The 12,378-nt window shown below is 41.4% G+C and overlaps 1 protein-coding gene across 3 annotated transcripts in view; it reads left to right on the top strand.

The window, feature by feature from the left end:
• Window positions 1–11,882, top strand: part of LOC139387083 (complement C3-like) — a 58,468-nt gene extending 46,586 nt beyond the window's left edge. For all 3 annotated transcript variants that reach the window (XM_071133069.1, XM_071133070.1, XM_071133071.1), the window contains 18 exons: window positions 3,239–3,442; window positions 3,783–3,861; window positions 4,256–4,412; window positions 4,637–4,729; window positions 5,092–5,254; window positions 6,449–6,606; window positions 6,756–6,929; window positions 7,036–7,095; window positions 7,261–7,345; window positions 7,498–7,555; window positions 7,906–7,993; window positions 8,144–8,233; window positions 8,759–8,870; window positions 9,669–9,758; window positions 10,366–10,446; window positions 11,202–11,288; window positions 11,404–11,545; window positions 11,650–11,882. In XM_071133069.1, the coding sequence (XP_070989170.1) occupies window positions 3,239–3,442; window positions 3,783–3,861; window positions 4,256–4,412; window positions 4,637–4,729; window positions 5,092–5,254; window positions 6,449–6,606; window positions 6,756–6,929; window positions 7,036–7,095; window positions 7,261–7,345; window positions 7,498–7,555; window positions 7,906–7,993; window positions 8,144–8,233; window positions 8,759–8,870; window positions 9,669–9,758; window positions 10,366–10,446; window positions 11,202–11,288; window positions 11,404–11,545; window positions 11,650–11,755 (2,027 nt within the window). In that variant the 3' untranslated portion in view covers window positions 11,756–11,882. The remainder of the gene's footprint in view (window positions 1–3,238; window positions 3,443–3,782; window positions 3,862–4,255; window positions 4,413–4,636; window positions 4,730–5,091; window positions 5,255–6,448; window positions 6,607–6,755; window positions 6,930–7,035; window positions 7,096–7,260; window positions 7,346–7,497; window positions 7,556–7,905; window positions 7,994–8,143; window positions 8,234–8,758; window positions 8,871–9,668; window positions 9,759–10,365; window positions 10,447–11,201; window positions 11,289–11,403; window positions 11,546–11,649) is intronic.
• The last annotated feature ends 496 nt before the right edge of the window (window positions 11,883–12,378 follow it).

The following is a 12,378-nucleotide window of genomic DNA, read 5'->3' as shown; positions in this document are numbered from 1 at the left end:
CATAGGCAAGATACAGTAGATGGTATCGGGTACAGTATGTACAAATGAGATGAGTATGTAAACAAAGTGGCATAGTATAGTATAAAGTGGCTAGTGATACATGTATTACATAAGGATACCGTCGATGATATAGAGTACAGTATATACGTATGCGTATGAGATGAATAATGTAGGGTAAGTAACATTTATATAAGGTAGCATTGTTTAAAGTGGCTAGTGATATATTTACATCATTTCCCATCAATTCCCATTATTAAAGTGGCTGGAGTTGAGTCAGTGTCAGTGTGTTGGCAGCAGCCACTCAGTGTTAGTGGTGGCTGTTTAACAGTCTGATGGCCTTGAGATAGAAGCTGTTTTTCAGTCTCTCGGTCCCAGCTTTGATGCACCTGTACTGACCTCGCCTTCTGGATGATAGCGGGGTGAACAGGCAGTGGCTCGGGTGGTTGATGTCCTTGATGATCTTTATGGCCTTCCTGTGACATCGGGTGGTGTAGGTGTCCTGGAGGGCAGGTAGTTTGCCCCCGGTGATGCGTTGTGCAGACCTCACTACCCTCTGGAGAGCCTTACGGTTGAGGGCGGTGCAGTTGCCATACCAGGCGGTGATACAGCCCGCCAGGATGCTCTCGATTGTGCATCTGTAGAAGTTTGTGAGTGCTTTTGGTGACAAGCCGAATTTCTTCAGCCTCCTGAGGTTGAAGAGGCGCTGCTGCGCCTTCTTCACGATGCTGTCTGTGTGAGTGGACCAATTCAGTTTGTCTGTGATGTGTATGCCGAGGAACTTAAAACTTGCTACCCTCTCCACTACTGTTCCATCGATGTGGATAGGGGGGTGTTCCCTCTGCTGTTTCCTGAAGTCCACAATCATCTCCTTAGTTTTGTTGACGTTGAGTGTGAGGTTGTTTTCCTGACACCACACTCCGAGGGCCCTCACCTCCTCCCTGTAGGCCGTCTCATCGTTGTTGGTAATCAAGCCTACCACTGTTGTGTCGTCCGCAAACTTGATGATTGAGTTGGAGGCGTGCGTGGCCACGCAGTCGTGGGTGAACAGGGAGTACAGGAGAGGGCTCAGAACGCAACCTTGTGGGGCCCCAGTGTTGAGGATCAGCGGGGAGGAGATGTTGTTGCCTACCCTCACCACCTGGGGGCGGCCCGTCAGGAAGTCCAGTACCCAGTTGCACAGGGCGGGGTCGAGACCCAGGGTCTCGAGCTTGATGACGAGCTTGGAGGGTACTATGGTGTTGAATGCCGAGCTGTAGTCGATGAACAGCATTCTCACATAGGTATTCCTCTTGTCCAGATGGGTTAGGGCAGTGTGCAGTGTGGTTGAGATTGCATCGTCTGTGGACCTATTTGGGCGGTAAGCAAATTGGAGTGGGTCTAGGGTGTCAGGTAGGGTGGAGGTGATATGGTCCTTGACTAGTCTCTCAAAGCACTTCATGATGACGGATGTGAGTGCTACGGGGCGGTAGTCATTTAGCTCAGTTACCTTAGCTTTCTTGGGAACAGGAACAATGGTGGCCCTCTTGAAGCATGTGGGAACAGCAGACTGGTATAGGGATTGATTGAATATGTCCGTAAACACACCGGCCAGCTGGTCTGCGCATGCTCTGAGGGCGCGGCTGGGGATGCCATCTGGGCCTGCAGCCTTGCGAGGGTTAACACGTTTAAATGTCTTACTCACCTCGGCTGCAGTGAAGGAGAGACCGCATGTTTTCGTTGCAGGCCGTGTCAGTGGCACTGTATTGTCCTCAAAGCGGGCAAAAAAGTTATTTAGTCTGCCTGGGAGCAAGACATCCTGGTCCGTGACTGGGCTGGGTTTCTTCCTGTAGTCCGTGATTGACTGTAGACCCTGCCACATGCCTCTTGTGTCTGAGCCGTTGAATTGAGATTCTACTTTGTCTCTGTACTGGCGCTTAGCTTGTTTGATAGCCTTGCGGAGGGAATAGCTGCACTGTTTGTATTCGGTCATGTTACCAGACACCTTGCCCTGATTAAAAGCAGTGGTTCGCGCTTTCAGTTTCACACGAATGCTGCCATCAATCCATCTGCTTCATCTGACCACTTCTTTGACCGAGTCACTGGTGCTTCCTGCTTTAATTTTTGCTTGTAATTTTTGCTTGTACGCATCTCTGTGTGTGGAGTAAATGTGGTCTAGATATTTTTTTCTCCCTCTGGTTGCACATTTAACATGCTGATAGAAATGAATTAAAACTGATTTAAGTTTCCCTGCATTAAAGTCCCCGGCCACTAGGAGCGTTTTCCTGTTTGCTTATGGCAGTATACAGCTCATTGAGCGTGGTTTTAGTGCCAGCATCGGTCTGTGGTGGTATGTAGACAGCTACGAAAAATTCAGATAAACTCTAGGTATATGATAAGCAGTAGACCACACTACCTCAGGCAAGCAAAACCTTAGATATCGTGCAGCAGCTGTTGTTTACATATGTGCATAGGCCCCCGCGCCTTGTCTTACCAGAGGCTGCTGTTCTGTCCTGCTGATAGAATGTATAACCCACCAGCTGTATGTTCTTAATGTCGACGTTCAGCCACGACTCGGTGAAACACAAGATGTTACAGTTTTTCATGTCCCGTTTGGAGGATATACATGCTTTCAGCTCGTCCCATTTATTTTCCAGCGATTGAACATTAGCTAGCAGGACGGAAGGCAAGGGCAGATTAGCCACTCGTCGCCTGATCCTCACAAGGCACCCGGATCTTTTTCCATGAAATCTCAGTTTCCTTCTCCAGCGAATCACAGGGATCTGGGCCTGGTCGGGTGTCTGTAGTAGTATATCCTCTCATCCGACTTGGTGAAGAATAACCTCAAAATCAAATCAAATCAATCTTTGTCCAGTTTGAGGTGAGCAATCGCAGTTCGGATGTCCAGAAGCTCTTTTTGGTTATAAGAGACGGTAGCAGCAACATTATGTACAAAACAAGTTTAGAACAACAGGGGAAAAAAATCAAAATGCTTGGTTGAGAGCCGATAAGACGGCAGCCCTCCCCTCCGGCGCCATTGTGAACGCAGCGATCAGTCTGGTTCTACCAGGCCCAGTGTATATATGACAAAATAATGTACATGTGGGCTAATAAGCATCATCCGGTATAGGCTGCATATATCGGGTAAACCCGATCATTACAATTTTGTAGCTAGCATGAACGGTGTAAAATAGATTACAGTATTTGGAATTTGCCTTTCTAAAACAAGAAAACACAAGTTTAAAATGTTGTCTTGGATTAGGGGACTCCCTGGCAGATACAGTAATCAACTCCATTGGTGGCGCAGTGCTGAGTAAACTCATTAAGATGCCGGGTGGCTGTGTCGAGCAGAACCTGGTTTCAATGACTGCCCCCATCATCGCCACACACTACCTGGACCACGCCAATGCCTGGGAGGAGGTGGGAGTGGAGAAGAGAGCTGAGGCGCTTGAATATGTAAAGCTAGGTGAATATACTGTACCATAGAGGCATCACCTGCTTTCTTTGGTGGACATGTGTACATGTTATACCCCTGAAAGAAGGAAATAGATCACATGGAGATGTAGCTTTGGCTTCAAGTTGACCAATCGAACGCAGATCAGACATCAATCGAGTACACAGATCACATTATCAACATTCAGATAAATTAATAGCTTATTACATACTGGTACGCATTATGATTCTCTATTATTATTTTGTTATTATTAAGGCACTTTTAATTCTATCACATTTAATCAAACGTCCTTTTCTCTTCCTCTCTTTCTCCAAATATCGCCCCCACTCTCTCATGTTGTTGATTTCCATAGGCTATCAAAGACACCTTAGTTACAAAAACTCTGATGACACGTATCCTCCATATTCACATGATAGAATCCCAAGCACATGGTAAGTGAATTTATCAGTTTCGTCTCACTGGGCCTCAATTGTCATTGGTGTATGCAGTTGCATGAATGGTTGTGTATCATTGTAGATTGCTTTACCTGCATTATGGTGGTTAGTTACAATTGTTAAACACATCAGCCTTCTCTTGTGAAACAGAGAGCCACACATCAGCGTTCTGATTCCTAAACTTATGAAAATCAACCCTATGGATAATCACATTTTAAAACGACATGATTTTCAAGTTTTTCAGTTATTTTAAGAATGTTAATACAATACAATTTAGTTCTCAAATGTAAGCTCTTACAAACTGAGCCACACAGGACTGCTTACATCAGACTTACTGTATGATATGACTCGTCAGGCTCCAGAATAGACAATACTGTGTCTTGGTCCCCAGGGTGACAGCTTACACTGCCAAGGTGTTTGCAATGGTGTATATGTTTGGGGACGTGGAGGATAATAGAGTGTGCAATCCTTTGAAGTTCCTTGTAAAAAAACAGAACTCTGCAGGAATTTTTCAAGAAGACGCTCCAATCAATAGTTGGAGGCTCACAGTAAAGTTGTTTATCTCATTTATACTTTTTGTCCACTATTATAAATATAAAACATAAAATCATGTCAAGCAAACATGTTTGGTAAATCCCTTTGAAATGTACTATTTGTCCTGTAGACTTTTGTATGTTTCAGGTAATGTAAGCACAAGTTTTAGCACTAATATTGTACTATGTTCAAAGCTATAATTTCCTTGACTAAAATCTGTTCTTCCATCTCCACTCAGGGTGGGATATATACGGAAGGAGATGTGGCAACAACTGCTTTTGTTCTGATAGCCATGCAAGAGACCCTCGGGATCTGTAAGGATATATACACGGTAAACTAGGATAAATAACTTTAAGGGGATGCATTGTTGATGGTTTGAGTAGCCTACTTTTGACTTAGTGAAAATTAGTATTGATCACTACATTTGTAAGTCTGTGTGATGGTCTGATGAAAAATTAGATCAGTTTTTTTCTGCAGTGGACAATTGGGGCTAAGCTGTAATAGTTGGGTATACGGTAGCGTCAGTGAAGACTAGTGTGCTGCTCAGTAATGTGGACCTCTATTCTGCGATGAATATGGAATTCTGGTTATTGTTACAGATTTAAGAGGTCAAACTATTAACAAATTATTAGTTATTAATTATTAGTCTCATTACGGTGTCATTCTTCTTCTGTGTGTGTATGTTTCTCATAGGACCTAGATGGAGCCATGAAGAAAGCCTCAGATTACATATTTAATGCACTTCCTGCTCAATCCAGTCCCTACTCTGTAGCCATATCTTCCTATGCCCTGGCACTGACTAAAAAACCTGAATGGAAAGAGAAAATCTTAAAAGAATTAGATCGAACAAGCACAGGTAATATTTTCAGTGCTAATGTTAGTGTTTCTTTCATCCATTGTTTCCCCCAGTTATCTCTTAAAGCCATTTACTGTGTTCTCTCAAATACACTGAGTCTACAAAACATTAGGAATGCATGTGTAGGCCGTCATTGTAAATAAGAATTTGTTCTTAACAGACTTGCCTAGTTAAATAAAGGTAAAAAATAAATAATAATAATAATTCCATGACATAGACTGACCAGGTGAATGCTATGATCCCTTATTGATGTCACTTGTTAAATCCATTTCAATCAGTGTAGATGAAGGTTAAAGAAGGATTTGTAAGCCTTGAGGCAATTAAGACATGGATTGTGTGTGTGAGCAATTCAGAGAGTGAATGACCATGACAAAAGATTTAAGTGCCCCTGAACAGGGTGTGGTAGTGGGTGCCACGCACACTGGTTTGAGTGTCTAGAATTGCAACGCTGCTGGATTTTTCAGGCTCAACAATTTCCTGTGTGTATCAAGAATAGTCCATCACCCAAAGTACATTCAGCCAACTTGACACAACTGTGGGAAGCATTGGAGTCAACATGGGCCCGCATCACTGTGGAATGCTTTCGTCCACGCCACGTTGAATTGAAACTGTTCTGAGGGTCAAACAGGGTGCAGCTCAATATTAGGAATATTAGTCTTATTAGCCTTGTCTGAAATGCCTGTTAGTCTTATTAGTCTTGTCTGTAATGCCTGTTAGTCTTTTTAGTCTGGTCTGTAATGCCTTTTAATCTTATTAGTCTTGTCTGTAATGTCTTTTAGTCTTGTCTGTTATGTGTCTGACCCCGGTAAGACCCCTGTCGCCATTGGCGTCAGCTATTTCTTTTTTATTTAACCTTTATTTACCTAGGCAAGTCAGTTAAGAACAAATTCTTATTTACAATGATGGCCTACACCGGCCAAACCCGGACAACGCTGGGCCAATTGTGCACCTCCCTATGGGACTCCCAAACACGGCCGGTTGTGATACAGCCTGGATTCGTACCAGGGTGTCTGTGGTGACGCCTCTAGCACTGAGATGCAGTGCCTTAGACCGCTACGCCACTCAGGAGACCAATAATGGGGATCCTTAAACATCAAATTCTTATTTCTTTGATATGAAATCTCTCTCTGTTAGTAATTTTTCTGTACCTATCAGACTTTCACCCTGTACCTGTCTCTTTCCATCTTTCCTCAGAGGGCACTCATTGGGGTGGAAATGATGATAAAGGGGTGGAGGCAACAGGGTATGCACTTTCAGCACTCGTGACACTGGGTGAGCTTAAGAGATCAGAGGCTGTGAGTGACTGGCTGGTGGCCAAGAGTCAAGCAAATGGCCAATTTGGGAACACACAGGTAACAACACAATATAGACAGAAAATGGTACTACTCATGGAAGTAAACACAGTCTGTAATTTCAATGGTTTACGCTCTTGTCTCCCTCCCCCTCATCCCCACCCCACTCCCTTCTATCCCCTCTACTTGCTTCGTGTTTCTCTCTCCAGTGCACCATAGTGGTGTTCCAGGCCCTTTCTCTGTTCCAAAAACAGAAGCCTGCCCCACCGGGTAATGACATAAGAGTAAGCCTGTCTGTCAACAGCCCTGTCCGCACGGGCCAAAGCAGCTCTATCAAATGGAATTTAGACCAGATATCCAGGTTTATGTCACGATCTGAAAGGGTGAGTTACATTGGACTAGCAAACCAATTTGAACAACACAGGCAAATATGGTGTAGTGGCTTTTGAATTCTAGTGGCTTTATTTTATATGCACTTGATTACTGCAGATACCACAGCTGACGGATTTCACTTTCGAAGCAAAGGGGTCAGGGAGAGCAAAATTAAAGGTGTGTGGATCATTTCAGCTGTATTTGGATATTTGTGCACAATTAAATATTTCAGTTAATGTAGTATACTCGATGTGTTTGAATATTCTTCCCATACTCATGATAAAATGATATCTATGACATACTGTAAGAATTCTGATACTGTCATCATTGTGCTCTTTTCAGGTCCTGACAACATACTACGCAATGCTTGTGAAAGAGCAGTCAGTTTGCAAAGGATTTAACATGAGCCATTCAATAGAAAAGATGAGTATGTTCCTGTTTTTCTGAAGAATAACTTTACTCAACCCCTTTTGTCCAAGTGTCTTTATGTTGTCACTGTTATTTGATCACACCATATTTTAATTACAACCATTTTTTTTGCCAGTACACTTTGGATGTAACTGCTCTGTTTTTATGCAGATGAAGCACAGGCTCCAGACGGTGTTGTCGGTGTCTACAAACTGACCATATGTGTTAGGTGAGAACTAAGGGAAGTTACAGTATACTGTACGTGCATGTACATCTGGATGATATGATCCTGTTATGTTAGCAGACAGTGGAGAGCAGACAGTAGAGAGGAAAACTACATAATTACACATTTATCTGCAGCTATATACAACATATAGATTGAGAACACACATATTTGAGGATCTCAGAATTTCCCTTGTTGTTCCCTTGTGCATATGCTTACAGTATGTATTGTGGTAGAAGTTTTGGAAGTGACTGATGGGTATCGAAGTACTATATGTAAATGTATTTACAGTAGTGTTGGTGGTGTGGAAGATCTGAATTAACATATTAAATATGTATCTCTCTCTCTAAATGTAGGCCTCTTGAAGGGACCTCCAACAAGATGACCATTCTGGATGTATCTCTTCCTTCAGGTTTTGTGCCTGACTATACAAGTCTTAATGAGGTACAGTCATCAAAACAAAGTAGCAGTATGTAGAAAGTATCATTTTCATGTTTAGTATCTACACTATACACAATAAAAGGATATACTCCTTCACTAATTGATCATGGAACTCTGAGCTACAGAACATTCCATATGTTTCTGTGTTTGTAGTTGTTGTCTCGCAAGGACAAGTTGATTCACTTCTACCAACTGGACAAGGAGCTTTCTGATAAAGGATCTCTCATTATTCACATATACGATGTAAGTAATTTGGAAACCTATTGAGAACACTGGCAAAGGTAGAGAGTAAGGGGCATTCTAAGTCAGATAAAAAAACTACAACTATTCCTTATTTTTAAACAACCTACGTTAGAACTACAACAACTAAGAAAGCACCATAGAGAATATGGATGTAAAAATGTGATGTAGTGGCTTGCAAATTGGAAGGTACAGGTTACTTGACCAGGAAAAGCACTGGGCCCTAAGGTAAGACAAGTTTTTCCTGACCTTGTGAACTGATCAGTCGAAAACTTTGTGTCATAACCATACACTGAGTACACTGAGTGTACAAAACATTAGGAACACCTGCTCTTTCCATGACAGCCTGACCAGGTGAATCCAGGTGAAAGCTATGATCCCTTATTGGTCACTTGTTAAATCCACTTCAATCAGTGTAGATGAAGGGGAGGAGAAAGGTTAAAGAAGGATTTTTAAGCCTCGAGACAATATTAGGAAGGTGTTCTTAATGTTTTGTACAGTGTATGCCTTTTTTTCCATTCTATTCAGCTATCTCCTAGTCCTAATTCTGATTACTGCGTACCAGTGACTCTGTATCAAGAATTTACTGTGCGCCTTCTACAGCCTTCTTCAATTAGGGTGTATTCCTATTACCAATCAGGTAAGATCCTTTCAATGCACGGGTTGTCCTTGGTTCGGCCCACCATTGATTTGGGAGTTCAACACATCTGTTTTAAAAAATGCTCTCAATTTCTATTTGAAGTTCTTGTGTCCAACCACTTATGTATCTTTATATTCCCTTTTAAAAAAAAATAAAAACACTAAGTGGACTGTGTGCCCGCCCCACCAGTCAAAAACCTGGCATGCGCGGCTACTTTCCACCGCACTGATAGAGGACTTTTGAATCCCCTGGAATTTATGTAAAAAATCTTTATTTACAACAACGTGTCAACATTTGAGTCTGATGTAAAATTTAGACTGTACAATTATTAAAGGTGCACTGTGCAGAAATCGCTCTGCCATTCCCTGGTTGCTAAAATTCTAATAGTTTGCCTAATTTCTGTTTATGTGACAAAATATGGAAGTATGTAAGTATCATTGTACCATCTAAACCTCTATGAAATATATTTTCCAAAACCAAAAATATTGTTTTTTCAACTGTTTAAAGCTGGTGTAAAAAACTAATTTGGTTGGGTCGCCCAAAAAAGTTACATATTGTAACGTCAATAAAACGCTTTCACTTATTCCATATTTTAGTAATTTATTTAACTTTGTCTCCTCGGTAAGAAAAGTTCCTCAAGCACCACTTATTTTTAAAATTCGGAATCCAATGTGCCATTTGTTTATTTCTCTGTTTACGTGACTAATGCTACTACTTTTTGGAAAATGTGTTGTACAGCCCAGCAACAGCTATGGAACCCGAACAATATTGACGGAATGATATTCCTCTGTGTTTCAGAAAAGAGCTGCACCAGTTTCTACAGCCCCTTTAAGAGTAGCACAGACGAGGACATTATCTGCAGCAAGAATGGATGTGCGTGCATTGACAGTAAGATGCTTATTTCATACAACCACTGTATATTGGTGGATATTTCAGGGATCTACTGTAAAGATAACTATTGAGAGGCCATTGTTTAGCTATACAACTGTACAAAATTAAATTAGCAACATAATTGTTTACATTTATTTTATTTAACCTTTATTTAAGTAGGCAAGTCAGTTAAGAACAAATTCTTATTTACAATGACGGCCTACCCCGGCCAAATCCTAGCCCAGATGATGCTGGGCCAATTGTGTGCTGCCCTATGGGACTCCCAATCATGGCCGGTTGTAATACAGCCTGGAATTGAACCAGGGTCTGTTGTGACGCCTCTAGCACTGAGATGTAGTGCCTTAGACCGCTGCGCCACTCGGGAGCCCAAATCATTACTACTAACGATTTTTTGCAGCCATTCATTATTTTTATAGTTTCAGAAATTTCACGGTGGTGATTATTTTGCTTTTGTAGTATGCACATGTACTATGTTTTCACTTCATGTTTAGCATCTCTGCCTAAGCTTGACTTTTATGTTGCCTGCTTGCCAGTTCTCTTGAGCATTGGGAAACTCTTGTTTTGTCGCCCCAAGATTGTTTCCAACCTTAATTTTATCTGACAGAAAATTGTCCATCCGTGAAGAAGGCTCAGTCGTTAACAGCTTCTGACCGTGAAGATGGAGCCTGCTTTGGGACTAACCCTGGTAAAACAGCACTCACATTTCTCTGACTTCCAATAAACCCTTCTGACACATACTGCAATCATAGTCGTGGGAAGTAGAAGTGCTGAGGGTGCTGCAGCACTCCCTGATCAATCAGAATCATTTATAGGAAGAAAAACAATAATATATATATATTTTTTATACAGAAGTAGTGCACTAGGTCTTTACTAGTCTTGTATGAGTGGACCTAAATATCCGTCAGCAGCACAGGGAGTGTCACGCCCTGGCAATGGAGAGGCTTTTATTCTCTATTTTGGTTAGGCCAGGGTGTGACTAGGGTGGGCATTCTAGTTTCGATATTTCTATGTTTTCTATTTCTTTGTTTTTGGCCAAGTATGGTTCCCAGTTAGAGGCAGCTGTCTATTGTTGTCTCTGATAGGGAATCATACTTAGGCAGCCTTTTTTCCCACCTGTGTTTGGTGGGTAGTTGTTTTCTGTGTAGTTTATTGCACCTTACAGGACTGTTTCGGGATTTTCCACTTTGTTATTTAGTTCAAGTGTTTTGGTTAATAAAGAATCATGAACACTTCCAACGCTGCGTTTTGGTCCGATCCTCATTACGACGAGAGCCGTGACAGGGAGAGAAAATATTCTCAGCAGCAACACCACCCCCACCCCTAATCATCTTCCCACGGCCATGACTATACCTACAATAGTATAGGGATAGCCACAGATGTATGTTTAGCAAAAAATATTTGGTCAAACCCACTTATTTTCACTCTGTTTTCTGTCTGCAGTTTACAACATTCAAGTAAAACATATACAAGAGGATGAGAACACCCGGATCAAATATAAAATGGAGATTCAAAAGGCCTATAAACTTGGTAAATACTACAGTTTTTCCCAAAATCATGATTTGTGTTGCCTCGAGAGAATAAAAAAGTAAAGAGAGAGTGATAGAGGAATCATGTAATGGATATTGCTTATGCTGTCTTACAGGGAATGATTTACAAGTGGATGTTAAAACGGAGAGAGATTTCTATGCCCACCGCATGTGCCAGACGTCTCTTGGTTTGAAGAAGGATAAATTGTATTTATTCATAGGCAACCCAAAAGACATAATAGTGGGTGATGATGGCAGGTTAGGATCACAATTACTCTGTTTGATTTGTTTCTTACATTACATGCCACATTTCATTTTGAATTAATGATTTGTTTGATTAAACCATTTCTGTTGTTTTTAAGTTATTCTTATGTCCTGTCGGGAAACACATGGCTGGAAGAATTTGAATCTGGGGGAGAACAGGAGACTTTCCTGAATAAGCTTGAGACGTCTGGCTGCAGCACTTGAACACAGTGGTCCAGTTTGCTGGTTCATCCCACATCTGTGCATGTAGATGACCCACACAGTTAACTTAACTAACTTTGAGACATGATGTTTATCCTATATTGCAAAATAAATGAAAATTAAACTGAAATATGCTATGAATTTTATGAATAATGACTAAATGATGTATACATTTAACGTAGAACAATAACTAACATAATTCTACCCTGTCACTGTATGATTGTATGAAATTGATTAGAATCATAAATCTAAATCTGATTTGTGTAGTTCTAGTTCTTTTAGTATGTAAGCAGAGTGCAAGTGTGAAACAAATTATAAGAGGAGCTATCGACAGACAAGCTGTACTACTGTGTTCCTTACAGGACATTCTGTCCCCACCCAGGGAGGGGAGAGATCTTGGGCTTGTAGTAGATTGTATAACAGGTGGCAGACAATGTATGAGTAGGAGAAGACTTAAGAACTATATTGTCATTGTTTCTGAGAGGAGGAGGGACATTTATGACGAAATGTGAGGTATATAGACCAATGTACAGGAAATTCTAAACAGCTGACTATGGTAGACTGGCCTCTGACTGTTTCATTTTAATAAAAACCTTACAAATTCTTAGTAACAGACAGAGTTGTTT

The sequence above is a fragment of the Oncorhynchus clarkii genome, chromosome 28 (assembly GCF_045791955.1).
Source record: "Oncorhynchus clarkii lewisi isolate Uvic-CL-2024 chromosome 28, UVic_Ocla_1.0, whole genome shotgun sequence".
Classification (NCBI taxonomy): domain Eukaryota; kingdom Metazoa; phylum Chordata; class Actinopteri; order Salmoniformes; family Salmonidae; genus Oncorhynchus; species Oncorhynchus clarkii.
This window is presented reverse-complemented; position numbering and strand designations above follow the sequence as displayed.